We start from the raw sequence: 24,280 nt of genomic DNA, 5'->3' as shown, positions 1-24,280 counted from the left end.
TTGGTAAACCCACATTTGCAGCTCCTTGTAGATAAAGCCAGGCTGACTTATTATAAATAAATGTACCAACGTTCAGAAGTTGCCAGGAGCCCAATAGAACCTGATTATAAGTGTAGGAAAGAACTGCAGATACTGATTTAAACTGAAGATAGACACAAAAAGCTGGAGTAACTCTGCGGCAGGATCTCTGGAGAGAAGGAATGGGTGACGTTTCGGGTCGAGACCTTCAGACTGGTTAGGGATAATGGAAACGAGAGATATAGACGATGATGTAGTGAGATAAAGAACAATGAATGAAAGATATGCAAAAAGTTCCAATTATATACGTATTGCATTAGTGCTGTGATGGGTCTCAAGCAAATTACAATTCCTTGAGTTGGGCCAGGTTTGGACTGGCCCTGGTTGGATTGGGTTTTCGATGCGTTTTAACTCTTGTACCTGAACAGATCTCTATGCCATGACACTCCACTGTGTGAAGAGCGTGTGACCACAAGCAACTGCAAGGAACAGAGGAATAGGTGAACCTTGTGGGTGAAAATATGCAGGCAAAGGGATAGTGTGATGATTGAAAGGATTTCTGGATTTGGTGGAGCGGACTTGGGCCTTATTGTAAAAATATTTAATTGTGCTATAAATGAAGGTCTGTCTCAAATGTTGAAATGCAGGATATTATAGTGATCACTGAAGGTTCTGGAATAAAGAGGGCAGCCGCCAGAAGTAGATGCAAGGGCAGGTGGGACTGGTGTAGCTGGGACATGTTGGCCAGTGTGGGCAAGTTGGGCCCGAAAGGCCTGTTTCCACACTGTATCACTCTGTGCCTCTCTGACTCTAATAGTGTATGTAGAAACTAACTGCAAGTATGGAAGTAATTTCTAGGATCTGCAAAGGGATTTGAATTAATGTAATTGCCAAGTGATTGAGTCCAGTGCTGACTCACCAGTTGCTATTGTTTAGACATGTATTCTCCGTGGTTATATTGTTGAATTGGTTTGTTGTTCTCTTCCCATATTCATTCAATTAACCGTAGGGCATAATTGGTGCTGCAACTGGGCATTAATTTCTAGCCATAATTACACTTTAGACAGTGAATATGAATTTAGTTGTTTTCAATGTTTTCGTTTGGCCAGATTTACTGAATGAAGATTCCACTGTGTCAGTTCAGTATTGCAAATTTCAAGCAAAACGTCAATGTTCCTATTGATCCACGCAGTTTAGAAGCAATTAAATATAAAGATCAATTGCTCATTAACAAGAGGTATCCGTGCCATACTGGGATCATACTCCACATGATAACAAACAACGACCTGGACACTACTGTGCCTGAAACAACCTACAAAATGGCTTGGTGTCTATGTTTTATTAGAGATAGGTCATGGCAGAGGTGAAAGTAAGCTAGTGTAGGTCAGTGTGCATACCAGTACAAAAGTGACCCAAGCAATCAGTTTAAACAGGTTAAATTGGCAATGTTACTGATAGAGACATATTGATAGGAATCTTAAATTACTTTCATCACTGGAGATTGAGTGTCAGCTAAAGACTGAGATGGAGAAGATGAAGATTGTCTGATTCAGCTGCTGGTTGAGAAGGTGGGGAGATCAAGGTGGACTTATGGCATTGCATTGGGAGAGTGTTCTTAGTGGTTGATGCAGAGGATTTAATTTTTAGTTTTAGAGATGCAGCATGGAAACAGGCCCTTCGGCCCTCCAAGTCCTTGCCGACCAATGATCACCCATACAACAGTTCTAGCTTACACACTGGGGACAATTAACAGGCTAACTAACCAACAAACCTGCAAGTCTTTAAAATGTGGGAGGAAATCAGAGCACCTGGATAAAACTCATGCGATCATAGGGAGAATGTACAAACTCCGTACAGCCAGCGCTCGTAGTCAGAATTGATCCCAGGTCGCTGGTGCTGTAAGGCAGCAAGCAACTCTATCATGGCACCACTGTGCACCACAGTGTGTGATGTGCGCATTTATCATCCAGTGGGGAACAGCTGTCTTGCTCCGCAAAGAGAAATGTAGTAGAAATAAAAGCTGATATCTGTGGGCACCATCAGCTACTGATAGTCCCTTGTAAGGACCATTCGTTTAATCACTAAATACAGAGAGTATAGACCACGAAGGAGTCAATATCCCAGGAGCATGATATGCTTGTTCAGATTTTACATAAGCTTTAAACTAAACAGAGGCAGTGTTTATAAACTTCAGGAAGTAAGGAGTGATTTAAAATCACAAATGTGTTCTAATATTGCAGTTTTAACATTGATGTTAAATTGGCAAAAGCTTTAACCTAACAAAAAGAGATGCTGCCAGTTTAACTTAACATATACAAAGTAATGTTGATTATAATTATTTTTCTCCAGCGTTTCTGTGCCGACTGAATGTGAAGGGACAGTAGTTGCTCCTGTTGCTTCAACACCTCCTTTACTTTCGCCTCTACAATCAGATGATGAAGTCGAGCCATCCATTGACATAACTAGCCTGCATGAACAACATGTGAGGTATGTAGTGCAAGACTTTCTAAAAGAAAATTAGGTTAATTATGGTTTTTGAAGTTCTAAGCATCACTGAGGATCAGACAGGACAAAAAAATGAGAAGGATATGCTTCTAGCATGGAGACTGCCTGTTTAAGGTTATATTGTACTTTAATGACCTGATTATACTTTCTGCTCTTCCTAAAAATCATTTTGCGCTCCAAATAAAGTTCAAAATCTATCCTCAAGCTTATATTAATTATTAAGATGGGAAACAATCAATAGACAATAGACAATAGGTGCAGGAGTAGGCCATTCGCCTCTTCGAGCCAGCACCACCATTCAATGTGATCATGGCTGATCATCCCCAATCACTACCCCGTTCCTGCCTTCTCTCCATATCCCCTGACTCCGCTATCTTTAATCATAGAACATGGACCAGTACAGCATAAGAATGGGCCCTTCGGCCCACAATGTTTATGCTGAACATGATGCCAAGTTAAACTGATCTCATCTGCCTCCACATGATCCATAATCCTCAATTCTTTGCATTTCCATGTGAAAATCTAAAAGCATCTTAAAAGCATCATCTTATCTACGTCCAATGCGTTCCAGGTCCCCACCACTCTGTGTGGGGGGAAAGAAACGTGCCCTGCACGCACATCTCCATTAAGCTTTCCCCCTCTCGCGTTATGGCTATGTCTTGGACATTTCCGCCCTGGGAGAAAGGTTCTGACTGTCTACCCTATCGATGGCTCTCATAATTTCATCCACCTCTAAAAGTTTCTCCTCACCCTCCAACATTCCAGAGAAAACAATCCAAGTTTTTCCATCCTCTCCCTGCAGGTGAAACCCTATAATCCAGGCAGCATTCTGGCAAACCTCTCCAAAGCCTCAACATCCATCCAGTGATGGGGTGACCAGACCTGCTTGCAACACTCCGAATGCAGCTTAACCAAAGTCTCCGAGAGCTGCATCATGACCATATTTTATAGAATTCCAGAATGAACTGGTGTCATTACCTGAAGCTGAAGGCTACAGTATTGAAGCTTGTGAAGGTTAACCAAATTGTTGAGGATGAGCTATTTAGGTTCATGTCCTTTTACCTTAGCTGAGTAATTACTGTTGCATCATTTTCTTATTTTTGCTATTTTTCTATCCTTTTACTTTACCAAGCCAAAAGTGACCAATGCACATTTTCATTGGAACTCAACATCAAACTTTGTGTAATACTTTTGGTTAATATCTCCATCATATTTGGGTGCCCCCCCCACTGATCTTGTTGTGATCCTATGCATTCTCGGTCCCACATTTGTTAAATCTCAATGTGATATGGGTAACTTGTGGAAGCATACATGTTGGATATTGTAGAACAACAGTATTCAATACAAAGTACTTTGTAACTAAAAATCCATGTGATAATTATAAAGATTATAAATTATTAAACTTCAGTTTCAGTTTCTTTCTTCGCTTTAGATTCTTACCATTCAAAATTATTTAGATTTGTGTAAAATTATAATGAAACCAACCGAGCTTAGAGGTAACTGATGCTGCCCAACAATACTTTGTAATAACCGAGATGATAGGAAAATGGATATGAGTTTTGTAAATATCTGAAAAAATATCTGAAATTTGAAAGCATTCTTTCTTAACAACCTAGGATAGATGTGTGTACATTAATTACTTTTTTGCTGTACGATAAATATTAAAATGATTTGCAATAACATCCGCTCTGTTAGTTTAATGTAACAAATTCAAAAGAGAGAATACCTTTTGAGCTGGCGTCTTATGTTTCACATTTTGCAGTGCGTCCGTGTCTCGTGATTTGCAAAAGCCAATAGATTCTCGTTTTGCATCTGAATCACCTCCTATTTCACCTGAAGGCTTCAACAAACCACAGACTGCTGCAACAGGTCTTCAAGAGCCTCTGAGGTATGTGGTGGAAAGTTGTATTTATGTTCTTATTATCCTGAGACTGCATTGTTTTCTATCTTTACAGCAAAGCGGAATTAATAGAAGATTATAATAGGTTTTAGTTTGCTGTATTTTAGTGTTGAGTGTTACTGACTGACTGACATGTATGTTTTGAACTTCAGAACTGAGAAAACACTTGGGGATTGAAATTGGACAATGTCCAAAAATACACTTGGGTATTATGACACACAATTAACACACACCCATTACGTGCACACAGGAGGCAAAATTGAAACTGCCCGTGCACTTTCATATTAACAAGGTACAGTCACCACATCCCATGCTGTGCATTGGCTGTGTATGTCAACACGTGTTTAGCATGACTCAAAACTAGTGTGTCGCAATTAAAGGAAGCCTGCATACTTAAAGCTCTCTTGTGTGAAAATGTTGGGCACAACGAGAAACAAAAGGAACAAATTGGATGGATCTGCAGGATGGAGGAAATTAAATAAAAACAGAAAATGCTGGAAATATTCAGGGGGGTTAGGCGATATCTGTAGAGGGCGAAACAGAATCAACATTTTAGTTACATGACCTTTCACCAGAACCTTCTGTTGTAGTTGTAGTTAAAGGTTATTGAACTGAAATGTTAACTCCGTTCCTCTCACCAAAGACGATAGAACATAGAACAGTACAGCACATGAACACGCCCTTTGGCCCACAATGTCTTTGCTGAACACGATGCAAACACCAACTCTTATCTGCCTGCCTATAATCCATATATTTCTATTTCTTGCATATTCATATGCCTGTCCAAAAGTCTCTTAAATGCCACTATTGTGTCTGCCTCTAACTATCGTTTCTAACTATTGTTATCACCCCCAATGCAACACATTCCAGCCACTCGCCACCCAACAACTTGCCCTGTATATCTAATGTAAACTTTGCCCCTCTCTCTCACCGTAAAGCTATGTCCTCTGGTATTTGATTTTTTTCCATCCTGGGAAAAAGGTTCTGACTGTACATCTTATTTATGCCTCTCATCATTTGATATAGTTCTATCAGGTCTCCCTGCAACCTCTGGCATTGCAGAGAAAACAATCAATGTCTGTCCAATGCTCCCTGCAGCTAATAACCCTCAATCCTGGCCTGAGTGGCCTCCTTCCATGCTGTACCCATTTTATTTTTATGTGAGCAAAAATCATACAGTAGAGGATGAGCCTGAAGAACATGACGATGAAGAGTCAGTCCCTTTCACTTACTTTTTACTGTTGGTTTCTCTAGTTCAGACACTTGTCTGCACTCATAGTGTGATTGAAATGTTTTGATATTGTGTGGTACAAGGTTGAAACAATGTGGTCGAGTCATAGCTGAAGGTGTTAGCACCCCCCCCCCCCCCCCCCCCCCCCCCCCACCAACCATGAGCGAACATCCCAACTCCTCATGTCACACCCATTAACATTCCTACTCCTAATGCCACACCTTGTCAAGCTGACGTTTGAGCAATGGGAGTTTAGATTCTTTACTTACGTTCTCAACTGGCTGCAAGGAAACATAGACTGCTATCATCAGGGTTCTGGATACCAGTGTGTAGCAGCCTTGCAGCCCTTCCATTCTCCTCGACAAAAACTCTGCTCTCTTAAGGTACTTTGGTGGATATTTCCTGTTCCCTCCTTAACGCCTTGACTTTTTCAAGATGTCCTCAGTTCATTGTCCTGGTCATGTTCATTATCTCAAGGAAGTCCTACCAGGTCATTCATGTCAGGTTAGCACCCAGGCCTTTAAGTTGTTTAGTACTTTAGTATTCACTTTGGAGATGACTCAAACATAAAAATGTCTGAATGATATACTGTAGAATGCAGCCAGAAATAACTCAGCAACTAACCCGTAAATAGTTGAAGATCCATTTCCATGGCATAACTGTGTGGAGGACAGGGCATTCTCCATCATATCATTGAATGCTTGTTCGGCTGTGGGAGCCTGGAGGAATGTGTCAACAGCAGAGTAGAATGGCATAGATGGGGGAGACAGTCAGACCTTTTACACCAAGGTGGAAATGTCAAAGACTGGAGGGTATAGTTTTAAGGTGAGAGGGGCAAAGTTTAAAGGAGATGTGTAGGGCATGATTTTGCACAGCTTGGTGAGTGCCTGACACATGCTACCAGCGGTGGTGGTGGAGGCAGCTATGACAAGAGGAATTAAAAGGCGTTTTAGATAGGCACGTGGATATGCAGGGAATGGAAGGATATCTGAGGGCAGAGGGATTAGTTTCACTTGGCACCATATTCGACAGAACATTGTGGACCTATTCTTTTGTTGTACTGCTCTATGTTCTAAAACCAAACACGCCAGTGTAACACTCTGACCTCATGATCCACCGTTCAGCATGTTGCTCACGATAGGTGCACATGCTCTCTCTATTATGAATATGGTTTGTTTATGGAAGTGTGAGTGTTGCGGTTCCACCGCGATCACCAAAGAGAGCTCACTGTGTCTTAAAAAACTGATGCCGCAGATTTCAGTCGGAACCTCTTGTTCTTTCTTGTGCTGGAAGCGCACTCTAGTGGTTACATTCTGTTATCACATGAATTTGACCAGATATACATGGTGCTGAAGAAATCTTGAATTTCAATTTCTTTGCTGTTTTTTAGACATTAACAGCTACTTAATAAATGGGACTGAAATAAAGGAATGGAATGCTTGTAATATGAATTAAGCTTTTCCTCGACCTGTGCCATAATTTATTACAAGTCAAACCAAAGAAAACTATCAACGGGATAAACGCAGAAGGAGGTCATTTGGCCCATTGCGCTTGTGACAGTTCTTTGAGGAACTATCCAATCTATGCCACTCTCCACCCTTTTCTCAACAATTCTGCAAAGTTAGCAAGTTTGATGTTATGGTTATTGGGCCTACAGCGGTGCATTATAAGATCTTTGTGCAATGGACCAGTGATTGTTTTGTCTCATGCAGAATTGGTGATGGAAATCTAGCTTGGCAGGGAGTATGTCGGGGCTTCGAGGAAGAGAAATGATGGGATAGTGGAGAAGGGTTGTGGATTGGGATGCAGGGGTTTCAAGAGAATTGGGGCAAGTATGTCAAGGGATGTGATGAGCAGTTGGTAAGTGTTTATTGGGCTGCAGTTCACTTTGAGCAGAAGGTTTGGTGAGTTGTTAATAGCTGGTAAGACAGCCACAAACTATTGTTCAAGATATTTGACTGTCATTAGATCTCTAAGGGAGGAGCTGGATTGATTGCCAACCCTTTGATAATAACGGAAGGGAAATGTGGGCTGTGGTCAACTCCGATAGAGACTGTGGAATGGCAAAGAAGGATGATAATGTCCATTTGTAGAAGTTGCAACAAAAAACAAATGTTGTTTATGACTAGGATAGGGAATGTTTAGAGGGATATGGGGCAAGCATGGGCAAATGGACTAGCTTAGATGGGTCAGCATGGACGAGTTGGCCTGTTTCCACACTATATGATTCTTATGACTATATGGACTATGACTTAAATTAGGTCAATTTCAACATTCTGAGAAGGGCAGAATTAGCTGACTGGAAAAATTAAGGCAAGAGATTGTCAAGATCCACATTTACGTGGATAGCATAAAATAATTGTGTGTGGAAAAGGTATGCTTTGTTATTGTTTAAATTGTGCAGTAAATCGAAAGAAGTGATTTTCAGAAATTGACATGAATAAAAAAAGTGAACTAATTTATTACTAAATTGAATACATTTTGAACCAGAAGCATTGAATGAATCTTATTACCTTTAAGATCCATCTTAGGAATCTAAATCAACTTGGGATGTTTTGCTTTCTATTTCTTCACACTGTTAAAAGATAAGGTACAATAGACCAAAATCTGCTGTGGCTGGATCATCAAGCCACAGCAGATCAAGTTTTATGATGCCTGCCAATTCACTCACTCAGTGAGAATGACATAGCTCAGATTGTTCTTGAGCATCACCAGCAGATGGTAGCACCTCATCTCAAGGTACGTTCTCTTTCCACATCGAGTGCATTAGAAGGTGATGAAACTTTTGTTTCCAACGCATACTCATTCGGTTGGGCTGATGACCATTGGTTGGTGGTCTAGTTAATGTGTTAGGTTAACACATGACCATCAATCAGTTGAAGCACAAATATGATCTGTTCTGTCATCCATCATGTGTCCCACTAACCAGATATCTTGTATAAAGTTTTGTGAAGGATCACCTTTTTCAAATTGGTCATCACAAGTTATTTTGTGTAGTTGGAATTGTTGACAGACAACTGTAGAAGACTTCATGCAGCAATCAGTATTACTAACTTTGAAATTGTTGTTTGAGCTGTAGATATAGCCATAGGACACAACGTGTTGGTGTGACTCAGCGGGTCAGGCAGAATGTCTTCAGAACGTGGGTAGGTGATGTTTTGGGAAGAAGGTGGGTCCTGACCCAAAGCATCACCTATGTTCTCCAGAGATGCCGCCTGGCTTGCTGAGTTATGTCCCTGTCCCACTTAGGAAACCTGAACGGAAACCCCTGGAGACTTTGTGCCCCACCCAAGGTTTCCGTGCAGTTCCCGGAGGTTTTTGTCAGTCTCCCTAATGGTCGAAAGTGGTTTCCGCTTCTTCTATGTTCCGGCGATTATTTAAAACAATTCAAAACCAGCCGTGACAAAAAATAGGTTGCCGTTTTAAAATTCGGTAATTTTTTAGACGAAGCCGGTTGCGATGCTAGTTGAAGGTGGTTGCCGGAGGTTGCAGGTAAGACCTTCCACTACCTGCAACTAGGAACCGCACGGAAACCTTGGGTGGGGCACAAAGTCTCCAGAGGTTTCCATTCAGGTTTCTTAAGTGGGACAGGGGCATAACTCCTGCACTTTGTGTCCTTTTTTGTAAACCATCATATGCAGTTCCTCATTTCTATGCATCCATAAGAGTTGTTTGCAGCACATACACAATGGAGTGTGTATGTGCTGCAATCCTGACAATAAACCTAAAGTATCTCCATGAAAAACTGAATGAATAAAATATTTTTCTGTCATACAGCAGTGGCATGTCACCTCCTCATTCTTCGTCTGCTCCAGGCTGGAGGTGTTTGCACGCCACATAGGGGATGGAGGCCACATCACTAATGATAGCAAACATTTGGATTGTTACAGGAGTACTATCCCTGCGTTCCAGCTCTGACGTAATCTCACTTGGATAATAGCGACTCATGTGAAAGTGCCTCAATTGGAAGTCAACTCACTGCATCCACATTCTACTGCCCACCCACTCTTGGACCGCCGATTATAGTCATACACAAACAACAGTAATGACAATCTCCAGCTGAGGTCTTGGGAAGTAACCATGTGAATTCACCAAAAATACCCCCCTGAGGCTTGAGACCCATGAATATTCATGTTCATAACTTCTAGAAGCAGAACTAGGCCATTAAGTCTACTCCACCGTTCAATCATGGTTGATCTATCTTTTCCTCTCAACCCCATTCTCCTACCTTCTCCCCATAACCCTTGACACCCTTACTAATCAAGAATCTGTCTATCTCCATCTTAAAAATATTAATTGACTTGGCCGACACAGCCGTCTGTGGCAATGAATTCCACAGATTCCCCACCCTCTGACTAAATAAATTCCTCCTCATCTCCTTTTTAGAGATATGCCCCTTTATTCTGAGGCTATAAACCTCTGGTCCTAGACTTTCCCACTAGTAGAAACACGAATGGAAATTAGTGAAAACTATTGTAAAGTTCTGACCATGTAGGTATTTGTGGAACATCTTTAATCCCCATTCAACAGCTATGATGTATGCACCTTGGTGTGAGCAACATCATTATGCCTTTGAAAGAGACCTTGATGGAAACTAATTGGTCAGCCATTGGCATTGTGCACACTGTATGAACGATGTATGTCTGTAGTAGTTGAGTCATAAGCAGCCTTTAACTGTCAAATGTTGGGCTAGGTCCACAATTTGTACCTTGTGTTCAATTAGAGTTAATCTTTCAAGTTGGATAGGCTATTCTTGAAGTAGCAAAAATAAATTTTTCTTTCCTTAACCACATTTCTGCTTCTTGGAATTATTAATGTTTTTGATTTCCTGGTCTGTCTTTCTTTGGCACGAGATGTTATCCATGTAACAGCTGGCACATTCTCAGTCACATTAACAGCTTTATGAATGAAGCTCTTGATGATATTGCAAAAGCAGGAGCGCAAAGATGGTATTTATCAGTGAGCCTTTGTCTAACTTAATCAGCTAGTAAGCACTTCACTTGAAAATATATCACTAGCTCTTCATCGTTGCAGGGTTCAAATGATGGAACTCGCTCCTTAGCAGCACTGCAGAGTATATTTATTCACAGGTGGTTCATAGATTCTCATTTCCCTGTAGTTACCACAAATTCTGATCCTTGCCAGAAAATGCATCAACATTTGGACATAAAGGTGTGTACATGAGCCACACAGTGATTTTGATACCAAACTCTACTTCTTATTTAAGTATCTGTTTGAGTCCTCTGCATCTATTCGCACATGGGCTGAGATATAACTGAAAAAAAGTTCAGAAAATATAAACATGGAATTGGAAATCTCTGAAGCAAGCTGATTGCTCAGTGGATAAACATGTCACAAAGTGTGGTACAGAGCCATGTTGTCTGAAGCTCCATCATTTAATGCCTTGTTTGAGGTGAGTGAGCTCTGTCTTGTTAAAGGAGGCCAAAACTGTCCAACATCAATGTCCTTAGGCAAGGTTTGAGAACACAGGTCCGTGCTCCCAAGCGACCCAGTGCAGAAAGTGTTTGCATGAAGGCAGCATCAGGCAGGCATGGCTGTAATGAGCAAGTTCTGTCAAGCAGTAGGTATATAACGTCTGAAGAAGGGTTTCGGCCCGAAACATCGCCTATTTCCTTCGCTCCATAGATGCTGCTGTACCCGCTGAGTTTCCCCAGCAATTTTGTGTACCTCTGGTATATAATCCCTGCTCGTTTGCTCCTGAAACATTTTTTTGGTCTCATATTTTGCTGAGACACTTCTTCCAATTGAAGTGATAAGTAAGCAAGAACAGGAATATCTGACATGCTATTGTAAAATTAATTTCAATTAAAAAAACCCACAATGAGAAGGTGGTGTAGAATTTTATCTTTTGCCATATCAATTTTATATGCTAATCAATCCGATCAACCCCTTCAGTGCAAATTAGAGGGGAATAAGTAGGGGGGGGAAAAAACATTGTCTGCTTTTTACCAATACACAAGACTGCAAGACCAGATTTAATGCCACCCATCTGCTCCTCCCCATCATCCACCCTGAGGAACAGCAGAAGTGTCGATTCAGGAGTGACAAAAATTGCATCTCCAATGCACTCTGGAAATTAGAGCAATCAATGTCAAAATGAACAGTCTGTACACAGCTGGGGAAAGAGTATTACATCTTTGACACAGGATCTCCAAGCTCTATTCAAATTGTATTATTACAGCTTTGAAAATCCAGCCCTTTGGGTGTAACAGATGTAAATAAGCTTCTCGATGAATGTATAAAACAGCTCACTAATGAGAAGAACGATGTGTTGTAAAAAAAACACAGTTCATAATGTCTTTTTGTGTGAATAGACTAAAAAATAATTGTAACCCAAGTGCACAGTTGAAGTTATTAAAGGGTTAACATTGCAGTAAGGATAGACATCCTTTGTGTAATCAGGGCAAACCCTGACCCCTGCTGTGTGACAGCATCAGCCAAACAGCCTGTGTGCACAATAACCTTGACTCACTTCCACTAAATTCTGTTTTGGAATATATTTAAAAAGCCTGCAAATTATCTACCAATTGCACCATGCTTTCCAATGTTTTTATTGTTAGATCTTTGGCATGGCTTTGTGCATCTATAATAATTCAAACAGATTTAATAGGATCCATATTCACTATGATATCCAAGATGCTGCACAGATCTGAATGGATTTAATTAACTAGGAATTTGCTTTGTCTTTTAAGCCATTTGATTCATTTTTTCTATTATTCATTTTTTTTCTTCTACATATGTTTGATAGTCCTGTTTACCAGTGCCAAATCAGCAAAGTCACTATTACTATTAAATAATTACTTGCTCTCTGAGAAATTTGAAGTATGTTATTACATTCAAATATTAACACAAAGTCTTATCCATCAAAATATCCAGAGGTGGTCACACCTGATAATGAACACATGCAGAGATCCCAGAAATCAGCAACAAGAAATTTTATTTGCATAGATGTGTTTTAAAGTATATTTTTTAAACTCATTTTGACAGACCTCCATAGCTGCAACACAACGCTCTTGACTGAAATACTTGGGTTTTATGGCACAGCTTTCTTTAAAATTGAATTATTTTAAAGTCTAGCGACTATTGCGAGCTGCTGGATCTGATCTGTTTAATCAGTGAATGGGTGAGATCACAAATTAACATTTACTTGACTTAACATTTACAATCCTGCCAATTATTTTGCGCTGGAGTATCACCTCACTAGGATAAGCAGTTACGTAACCATCACACACAAAGTCTGCATCCGGTGCTCATGGAAACCAATAGTTTCATCTCAAACTGGATTTTGCCTAGTATAGATTAAAGCGTTTTATTGCCAAGTACATATTTAGGTAACAACACAAAAAAACGACTAACAGTACTTAATGAGGAAAAATGATTGTAAACTTCATATTATCAGATCAAATCCCAGACAGGGCAATATTTTGCCCCATCATTTTAGTGTCGGGATAGAAACAAATTTGGCTGTAGTTTAACTTGATTAGTTTCACTCATTATCGAAGATACACTCGCAGCTGAAACCAGGAAGTAATTTTCACAAGGAGCATCAACTATCACTTCACATGCCTTCTTTAATGTGTAACAATGGCAGAGTGCAGTTGATCCATTTCATTTTCTTTGTATATTCTTCACCATTACAGAAACCAGCCCCTAAACAATTTCATTTACCGCACATGGCAGCAAGAAATGGTTGAGAGCTTTGGATAAAGTGAAGTCTATGGGACTAGACAGTATCTTGGGTACAGAGATGAAGATATGCTCCAAAGCAAGACTTTTTGCCTGGTTTAGTTTTGTGTTTAGTTTAATTTAGTTTGGTTTAGTGATACAATTGCACAGTTCGTGGACACAGCTCGTCTACAGCACCTACCAACGATCACCCGTACACCAGTTCCATATTATCCTGGTTTTGCACCCTACACACTAGGAACAGTTTACAGAAGCCACAATCCTGCAAACCTGCACATCTTTGGGAATGTGGAAGGAAACCAGAGCACCCGGAGAAAACCCACAGGGAGAACGTCCAAACTCCCTACAGACAGCCCCATAGTCGGGATCGAACCCAGGTCCCCGGCACTGTAAAGCAGCAACTCTACCACTGCGCCACTGTGCCACCTTCCCATTGACCTCAGTTTAACCAGGGCTTCCTGGTGTCACGCTCAGTCAAATACTGCCTTACTATTTACGGAGTCACTCTCGCTGTTATATTGCGATGCTGTTATTTTTTAACAATCTCAGCGTCTATCAAACCATATGAGAAATTGCCAGGTATGTCATGTGCACAAATAGCAGGAAAACCCAACCTAAGTAATGCCCTACTGCTTCACCCTTGGTCATTGATGGTATTATTGGCAATACCCAACTCATCAATAAAACCTGTTCATTGGTATTCAATTTTTGTTTTATAACAACCACTTACATCCATACATCAAGTGGTTTTGGTTGAGATGTAGGCAAAGGGCGTTATTTCAGGAAGCAAGGCCAGAGTGATTCCTTAAATAGTCAGGCAGCATTTGACTGAGTGTGATTCCAGGAAGCTCTGGTTAAACTGAGGGCAATGGGAAGCATGGGAGAACACGCTCCAACATCTTGAGTCTTACCTCACACAAATAAAGATGGTTGTTGCTCGTTATTCATCCCACTTCCAGAGATCAGGACAGGAGTTAAACAGGACATTATTCTGATTCCACTATCTTCAGTTGCTTTATTAATTATCTTCCAACATAATCAGAAGCGAAGATCTTCTCAGAGAATGTAGCAGCCATACCTGCATGCAACAAAACTTAGATAATGTTCAGGTTTGGGTTCATAAGTAGTTAGTAACATTGTAGTATACTTCAGTGGTGTAAACCTTGCTAAATCTTTGTCAACATCCTGGGGCCAACATTGATAAGAAACTTGGTTGGACCGGTCATGTGTAGCAAATTACTCCTTCAGTACGAAGTCTATCTATTAAGAAGATCTTAGTCTTGGTTTTACTGACATGGATCTGCTACTAGGATGTCAAAGGGATCTTTGCTGGGTTTATCAATGATTTGATTGAGGGGACCAAGTGTAATGTACACTAGTTTACTGAGTGACGGTGTAGGGTTATGAGCAGGATGCAGAGGGACTTAAAAGGGACATCAGATAAGTAAATGGGTGAGGACATGGGAAACAGAATGAAATGTGGAACAGTATGAGGCTTGGGTATAAAACATTGAAGAGACTTTAGTTGCTTAGGGTTGAGAAGCACCTGGAGGTCCTTCTGCACAAATTACTGAAAGTTAATGTGTAGGTACAGCAAGCAATGAAGGCCTTTATTGCAAACATAATATGTAAAAAAATGTAACATTTTTCAACTACAATTCTTTAAAACCCATAGGAAACTAAATTGGAAAGTTTTTTGCGGGTCTAGTCTAGTCTGTCTTCCTAAGGGGGGGGGGGGGGGAATATATTTGCAATGCAGAGCGTGGTGTCAAGATTCGCCAGATTGACTGGCTGATGGAATGGGAGGAGGAGGGATGCGGGGCTGTGAGTTGTGATATGAGGAGAAGTTAATCAGGCTGGGCCTGAACACAACAGTTTGGGAGAGTGAAAGATTTCAGTAGAACTTGCTGAACTGTTATTAAATTAAGCAATGGTGATTCCCCTGGCACCCAAGATACTGTCAAGTCCCATAGACTTTGCTGTATCCAAAACGCTCAACCATTTCTTGCCGTCATGTGCGTTAAATGAAATTGTTTCAGGACTCGTTTCTGGAATGGTGGAGAATATACAAAGAAGATGAAATGGATCAACTGCACTCTGCCATTGTTACAATTCTTGCACGAACACAATCACTGCATCAGCAGGAAGCGAAGGAAGCATCCAGCAGTCTTTGTCAGAGCTGTCCAAGTAAATGGTTAAGGGAATTAAAGAAGCCATGTGAAGTGACAGTTGATGCTCCTCCTGAAAATTAGCCGTACGTCATCTGCCAATGCACTAAGTTCAGTAACTCTCCCAGTAAAAGACTCCAAGCACCGACTTGTAAATCTGTGATGGTGATTGTGAGTGTCAATACCAAAGATCCTATAGCGAGCAAGATAGTCCACTCGACGAAAAAGACGTAGTACGGTCATGGGCAGAGTCATGGGTAATCTTCGGCCCCATTTCCGTAACCGGCTTCAGTCTCCGCACCAAAGATCCCATAACGGAGCACAGATACTAGTGCGGAGACGGAAGCCGCTTACGGAAACATCCTCGTAAAAATCAAAGATCTTTGGTAAAAATCTTCTCCTCATTTTCTTTCTGCCTCTCTGCCTTACAATAAAAAGCAAAAAGATGCCTATGGCCCATCCACAGCGTATGGGAAGTCTGGCCCGGATCAGCACGGCTGGGACGCCAGGGTAAAGTTGCGGGGAGGTTTGCAATGTATTTTTATGTAATAGTGTCCCTTGTCTGGGCCTTGAGTCCGAAAAAACATTAAAAAAAGAAAATTAACAGAATTAGAACGTATTAACACAAACTGTTCCCCCGCAACGTTGATTACATTGCAAGAGGGATAACCAAAGTCGGGTCAGGATTACGGAAATGGCCGAAGAAATGGCCCACGTTCTGTTCCGTTGCGTACTACACGTCAGCCCGTTAGATTTAGCAGGAGTGGACTATCTTGCTCACTATAGGATCTTTGGTCAATACCATGCATCAGATTACAACCTTCTTCCATTCTACCTCGCTGCTTGGCCAGTCATTCTTGATAGGGTGGAAATTCTTGGCCATCTGAAAGGAGAAAAGCATTAAGGCTACGATAGAGGGTTGGGAGGATTGGTCAGGTGTTGGGTAAATGGGAGGTTCATCTGCACTCATAAGGTCATAAGGGATAGGAGTAGAATTAGGCCATTTGGTCCATCGTCTACTCCGCCATTCAATCATGGTTGATCTATCTTTCCTTCCGAAACCCATTCCCCTGCCTTCTCCCCGTAACCTCTGACACGTACTAATCAAAAATCTACATCTCTGCCTTAAAAATATCCACTGATGGCCTCTACAGCCTTCTATGGCAAATAATTCCACAGATTCACCACCCACTGACTAAAGAAATGTCTCCTTATCTTCTTCCTAAAAGAATGTCCTTTAATTCTGAGGCTATGACCTCTAGTCCTAGACTCTCCCACTAGTGGAAACATCCTCTCCACATCATTCTATCCAAGTCTTTCACTATTATGTATGGTTCAATGAGGTCCCTTTCTTCCAAACTCCAGCGAGTACAGGCCCACTGCCAACAAACGCTCATCATAGGTTAACCTACTCATTCCTGGGATCAATCTTGTAAACCACCTCTGAACCCTCTCCAGAGCCAGCACATCCTTACTCAGATATGGTGCCCTGCCCTATTGTGCACAGGCTGTAAATCAGAAGTGATTGTGAGATGTAAAGGAAATGCAATGTGAGTCAATATCCTTCCACTAGCCAAGCTCTGGCATAGCTGGGCTACACAGAAGGCAGCTGCTGAGGAAAAGCAAATGCATAATTATGTCTCTGTAATTGAAATTCTGAGATGGATTTTGAGATGATCAGTTAAAGATGGAAGCTAAAATAGGACTTGTATTTTATGTGGTTTCTCAGATAATTTTGATTGGAAACAGTGACTGCCTAACCTGAAAGTAGCTATAGAAGTTGCTTACACCATCCCTGACAAGGGCTGGAATGTATTAATACCGGGTGGTCCAGGTAGCAACCACAACAAATTGTTTGATCCTACTTTGCTTCAATTGAAGGATGCTTTCACAGTCGTCTAGGTAGCAGAGGTTTTGCTTCAGGGCACTGTCTGCTCAATGGTGTTTCACAATAATGCGAGGTCTCCTTCTAAATACATAACTCTGGTTTGAGGATGATGCAGAGTTTATGGTTCAAAATCAAGAGCAAAGTAAATTCCCTGAAGATGAAACCATGATGACACCCAAATAGCATGAACAGTTTTGATTCATTACATTCATGCGCAAATATGTAGAATTAACTACTTCATGTATTCTGATAGAAGGTAGACAAAAGCTAGTCTGAAGAAGGGTCTCAACCCGAAACGTCGCCTATTTCCTTAGCTCCATAGATGCTGACTCACCCGCTGAGTTTCTCCAGCATTTTTGTCTACCTTCGATTTTCCAGCATCTGCAGTTCCTTCTAAAACAAAACATCATGTATTCTGATTGCATTTTTAGCCCGACTCAAATCTGAAAATCTTCCTTTCTCTCATTACCAACAGGCCATCAGATGATATTATTTGGTATTGACTGTTTATAATAGTGATTAAAGCGGGGTTTGTTCTTATTTTAATATAGAACATAGAACAGTACAGTGTATGAAGGAACCGAAGATAGACACAAAGGAGTAACTCCACGGGACAGGCAGTATCTCTGGAGAGAAAGAGTGGGTGAAATCTGAAGAAGGATCTCGACGTGAAACATCACCCACTCTTTCTCTCCAGAGATGCTGCCTGTCCCGCTGAGTTAATCCAGCAATTTGTGTCTATCTATGGAACAGTACAGCACAGGAACAGGCCCTTCGGCCCACTATCTTTGTGCTGAACATCATGCCAAGTTAAACTGATCTCATCTGCCTGTACATGATCCATATCCATCTACTCCCTGCACTTCCATGTGCCCATCTAAAAGTCACTTAAACGCAACTATCGTATCTGCCTCCACTACAACCCCTGGCAATGTGTTGCAGGCCCCCACAACTCTCTGTGTAAAATATTTGCTCTGCTCTTCAGTAAACTCCCCCCCCCCCCCCTCACCTGAACGCTATGTCGTCCAGCATTGAACATTTTCAGCTTGGGGAAAAGGGCACTGACAGTCCATCCTATAATTTAATAAGGCCTCCCATAATTTAATATACCTCTGTCAAGTTTTCCCTCAACCTCTGACACTCCAGAGACATTTGGATTTATTGCAATTGCTTCTCCAAAGTGACATCCAAACTGACTTCAATATATTAAGAAGTGTGTGTCGACCCCAAACGGCAGCTATTCCTTTTCTCCAGAGATGCTGCCTGTCCCGCTGAGTTACTCCAGCATTTTGTGTCTATCTCCAATATATTACACACGCATGAAGTCAATGTGATGGAATAGGTGAATGATAGATTTTGATTTCTGATGGGAAAGGAAGATTTGCCGAACATGGTTTCAAACCATGGCCATTTAAAACACAACAGTAATCTGGGATTCCACACGCAGCGCTTGCTCATTGTGTCTCCTTGGCAACAGCAGTCAATGAGTTAAATACAACAGATGAAAAAGCTTTGGTTCTCTCAGTCTGTGCATTGGCTCCTGGTGAAGTGCTGTCTACTTCCCTCGTGGAACATTCCATTCCGAAAAGGGATGTATGGTTGTGGAATTAAAATGTGCACTTTTCTCTGTTTCTGGGAATAAATATTTGATGTATAATTAATAGCACTGCTAAAAAGAAAGCAACATTAAACTGATCCTGATTTTAGCAGTTTAATGTACAACTGCGTAGATGATGAATAATGTACCTGACCTGCTTATTATAGGTCTTTAGAGAGATGGCAATGAGTATGTAGGGAGGAGTCATCTCAACCTATGTTTTGCCATCTTTTCATTGTTTTTTGTGTGTGCGTTCGTTGCAGTATTTGGTTGTGGTTTCTTTTGTTGGTGACTGGGAATGTCATTGTTGTGTAGCCCACGATAGGCGGGAAGCTCTCTAGTAATATTGATGCATCCCGAAGCTGGCAGCAGTTCAGAGATCAGAGTCGGCCGCTACAGTACTGCTGTCACTGATGCAAGCAGCTGTTCCCATCTGCAGTGCAGCATCGCAGCCCTATAGTCAGACCTCTCAGGGCTTCTTGCTGGTGGAGCTAACAAGGAGGCTGGCCCTGCTTGGAGCTTCTGTAACAGGGACAAGCCAAGGATGGGAGGCTCCCAGTCTGTGCAGCAGAGGCAGGCGAGCAGCCTGAATCACGAACCTTCAGAGGCTATGTGAGTCTTGCAACATTTTGTTTTTGTTTTGTTTTTAAACCATAATTTCCCCCACCTCATGCAGTAGGCCAACAGAATCAGTATCAGCCATCACAGCATAGTTGGTACCGGCAGCCACCTATTGGCCAAGCCTGTGCTATCCCTAAAGGACAATATTAAATGGCATAATTATCCAAACTGATGTTAAAATAAAGATAATATTGCTGTGAATAATGGATAATATTTACTATGTATAGAAGAGATGCTCAGAGATCTGAGTGTGATTAAGTGATGTTTTTGTTTTAAACTGCATATTTACCATAAGAGCACTTCGGCAAGATCTGTTCTATCCTTTTGTGCAGCTGCACATTGATGCTATTGGAATTCTCCTTTTTGTTTGGGAAGCTCTCTCCTTCAGAGGTCCTTATTGAGTAGGATTGTATCAAATCACGAGACTGCCTTCCTTCAGCAATTGTGGTCTTTGACAGAATGCATAGGTTTCTTTTGTACTGCACGGTAGGAATGTAGCAGTAATCTGGTTATACAGGTGCACCCAGCCTTACAGATCCTTGCTAAGGCCTTGAAAAACATCTCCTGGTTTTTTTCTTTTCCCGGTACATTCACATTTAGCAATTTCAAGCCTGTTGTGCAAACTTAACAAAAAAACCCACACGGCGTTGGTGTTGCTGCACTTGCAGCAGAAACACATCTAGAAGCAGCCGCTGGTTCAAAGGGCGACTTGAAATCTGAAATAAATATGGAAGCGCCATTGTCTTCTGGGCTTTATGTTGAGCAGGTGATGACTGACTTCCAGTCTTGGTGAGTATGGCGATTATAAAAAGTGTGATTCTGTGGTGTTGTGACATTTTAAAGCCAAATGCTTTCTTTATTGCAGCAGTAACTGATGAGACTAGCACAGAGAACCACCCTTGAGGCTGGGTGTAACTAAAGCCAGAGTACACTATCTATCACAGCTGTCCAGGACACAATATGCTGATTCCAGTCCACGAATACTCCTGTAATGCTGGCACTTAGCTATCATGGTCCATTTTTTCCCCTCTTATTCTCTTACATTGTTCTGTATTTATTAAGTAAGATAACACAGCAATAAATTCCCACCCTGCATAATTAGGCCTTGCAAATTAACCATCGTTATTTTTGGATGACCGACCTGCTCAATGGCATGCAAAATACTTCACAAAGCATTAGTCAAATGTTCCTAGTTTTAAACAGGTATATTGGTGGCTGAATACCCAGTAGAATGAATATCAATTACATTATATTATTCAGGCTTCTTCAACTGCATAGGATATTGTAAACCACTTCAAAACAGCCTGTGGAACTGAGAAATATGACTCTAATTACTACAGCTAAAAGTGTGAGAGTTTGGGCTGCTGGTAGTACTCACTTCCTGTCATTTGGTTCAGTGAAGTACTAGGAATGCAATGTGCATGGGTGAGCACAACTGCCTGTTGATAACCTTACCCACAGTCACTACGAGCAACAAACAAGATTTATTTTCCCTCTTGCTACTTTGACCCAAAATGTAATAACAATAAGCATTCAGTTGGAAATCAATGATGTTATTAGTTGGATTTTGGATGTCCATTCTACTTATGTGGCAACATATTTAGCATAGCTGAAGATCTGCTCCACTATAAAAGGAAGATTCTGTTTTTAGTTCAAGTTCACTTTTTATTATTCCTTCTATAATTTACTTTCATTCATCACCGTCCTGGCCTTCACTCTTGCCTCTGAGTGATCCGGGCCAATTCTAACCTGAACCATTTAGCCAAAAGGGGGCAGTGGCAGAGTTAATGCCCATTTCTGCTTCGTTGGCATATTGACTGAGTTTTTCCATCGGACAGATGGAAATTGCAGTGTGGAGCTTGTGGTCCTTTGGATTTCATGTCCTCAAGAGACATGTCAGGGTGAGCTGCCCACCGCCATGAATGGTTATATTGAGCTGTTGCAGTAGATTGATCATAGATGTGCTAATATCAATGCAGGTGACCTACAAAAGAGAATGTGAGATGTAATTACGTGGCATATTACTATTGAAATATGTTGTTGAGCTTTAGAGGGTGGAGAGCATCATATTTTCTGCATTTGTGACTATGATTTTATTAGCTGTTTATACGAAGATGATCTCTATCAGAGAAACACTTGTTGCCCTTGCAATCAATACATCTCTTCTGTTCTCCTGGAAGATGATACTGTTCTATTGGTATTAATATTAGTTTATTATTGTCACGTGTATCAAGATACCATGGAAAAACTTTGTTTGCATGCTATCCAGACAATCATCCCATACATTTAAGTGCAGTCAAGTCATACACTAGGTACAATAGGTACTGCAAAGGTAAAAACACCAGAGTGCTCAATATAGTGTTCCAGAGATACAGTGCAACTGCTGCAGAGAAAGTGCAGCTAAAAAAAGTACAAGTGCCGTATTGCGGTAGATTGGGGTTTCGGGACTACGCACATAGTTATGGAGAACTCCATTCATCTATCTGTCTGATAATGGGGTATTGAAGCTGTTTGTGAACATGATGGTATGTGCTTTTATGCTTTTGTATCTTATGTCCAACAGGAGAAGAAAACAGATGGAATGACCAGGGTGTAAGTGGGCCTTGATTATGCTGACTGCACTCCTGAGGCAATGTGAAGTATAGATGTAGTTGATGGGAGGGGAGGCTGATTTGTGTGATGGGCTGGGCTATATCCACAATACTTTGTAATTTTTTGTGATCTTGGGTCGAGCTTTTGCCAAACCAAGTTGTCAAGTCAAGAGAGTTTATTATTATCATGTGTCCCAGATAGGACAATGAAATTCTTGCTTTGTGTCGTGATGAATCCCGATAGGATGCTTTCTACTGGGCATCTGTAGAAATTGGTAAGTGCCATTGGAAACATGCCGATATCCTTTAGCTTCTGAGGAAATAGAGGCCTTGGTATTCCTTCATTGACCCTAGTGTCAAAAACAACTTCTTTCCAGCAACCATCAAACTCTTGAACCACACTGCATGACCCTGATCACAACCCTACCTCAGCAAAGATTTACTGTGGACTTTCTTGGTTGCACTACGATACTTCAGATTTGCATTACTGAGGTCTGGTCATCCTATATTGCTGATTATTAATTTATTGTATCATTGGTTAGTGTATATTTATTTTTTGTTCTATTGCATTAATGGCCCTGTAAAGCTGCAGAAAGTGAGCAACATTCACGGCACACATGATAATTAAACACTCTTGACCTCCACGGAGACAGCAGTTCGTGGACAAGAGCACAGCAAATGGTGTGCCTGCAGCATTTCACATGTCACAGTTGTTCTAGGAAAAGCCTGGGCTGTAAATTGATCGTTCATCAGGGATGACCAGCTGGGATGTGGTTCTTTGAAGACAGAAATAGGAGGCTGTTCATTGATAAACATATCATTGCCTCCTGCTCTGAGATTCCTGACCCATCCAGTCAGAACATCATAACAAAGTCTCCCATAATTCTGCTAGCAATGTCACTACTGAGTCAATGACTGAAACAATCATTCTATTTGAGCTTAAGGTGCTAAATGTTGAAGAAAGCACTCCATATGAGTCGCAGCATGCTTTGGATGGTGTTGAAGCAGTCTGCAGTATACAAGCCCAGCCGCTCCATTCTATCAACATATGACAGTCCCGCCATCCCAGGAATTAACCTTGTGAACCTACGCTACACTCCCTCAATAGCAAGAATGTCCTTCCTCAAATTAGGGGACCAAAACTGCACACAATACTTGGTATGGTCTCACTTGGGCCCTGTACAACTGCAGAAGGACCTCTTTGCTCCTATACTCAACTCCTCTTGTTATGAAGGCCAACATGCCATTCGCTTTCTTCACTGCCTGCTGTACCTGCATGCTTACTTTCAATGATTGATGAACAAGGACCTCCAGATCCCATTGTACCTCCCCTTTTCCCAACTTGACACCATTTAGATAATAATCTGCCTTCCTGTTTTTGCTTCCAAAGTGGATAACCTCACATTTATCAACATTAAACTGCATCTGCCATGCATCTGCCCACTCACCCAACCTGTCCAAGTCACCCTGCATCCTTATAGCATCCTCCTCACAGTTTACATTGCCACCCAGCTTTATGTCATCTGCAAATTTGCTAATGTTACATTTAATCCCTTCATTCAAATCAATAATATATATTGTAAATAGCTGTAGTCCCAGCATCGAGCATTGCGGTACCCAACTAGTCACTGCCTGCCATTCTGAAGGGGACCCGTTATTCCCTACTCTTTGTTTCCTCTCTGCCAACCAATTTCCTATCCATGTCAGCACCCTACCCCCAAATACCATGTGCTCTAATTTTGTCCACTAATCTCCTGTGGGATATCAAATACTTTTTGAAAGTCCTGGCACACTACATCCACTAGTTCTCCCTTGTCCATTTTTCTAGTTACATCCTCAATAAATTCCAGAAGATCAGACAAGCATGATTTCCCCTTCGTAAATCCATGCTGACTCAAACTGATCCCGCTACCGTTATCCAAATGTGCGGCTATTTCATCTTTTATAATTGACTCCAGCATCTTCCCCAGGCTAACCGGTCTATAATTCCCTGTTTTCCCTCTCCCGCCTTTTTTTTAAAGTGGGATAACATTAGCTATCCTCCAATCCACAGG

General features: G+C 41.3%; 1 protein-coding gene across 13 annotated transcripts in view; it reads left to right on the top strand.

Annotated features, from left to right (window-relative positions):
- Positions 1-24,280, top strand: part of tacc2 (transforming acidic coiled-coil containing protein 2) — a 225,407-nt gene that overhangs the window by 128,597 nt on the left and 72,530 nt on the right. For 12 of the 13 annotated variants that reach the window (XR_004414162.1, XM_033033794.1, XM_033033792.1 and 9 more), the window contains 2 exons: positions 2,368-2,505; positions 4,286-4,411. Coding sequence is in view for 12 of the 13 variants with exons in the window: in XM_033033794.1 (XP_032889685.1) it covers positions 2,368-2,505; positions 4,286-4,411 (264 nt within the window). In the remaining variant the exon portion in view is untranslated. The remainder of the gene's footprint in view (positions 1-2,367; positions 2,506-4,285; positions 4,412-24,280) is intronic. The other variant, XM_033033793.1, reaches the window with a different exon arrangement.

Source organism: Amblyraja radiata, chromosome 15 (genome assembly GCF_010909765.2).
Source record: "Amblyraja radiata isolate CabotCenter1 chromosome 15, sAmbRad1.1.pri, whole genome shotgun sequence".
In the NCBI taxonomy this organism is placed as follows: Eukaryota; Metazoa; Chordata; class Chondrichthyes; order Rajiformes; family Rajidae; genus Amblyraja; species Amblyraja radiata.
This window is presented reverse-complemented; position numbering and strand designations above follow the sequence as displayed.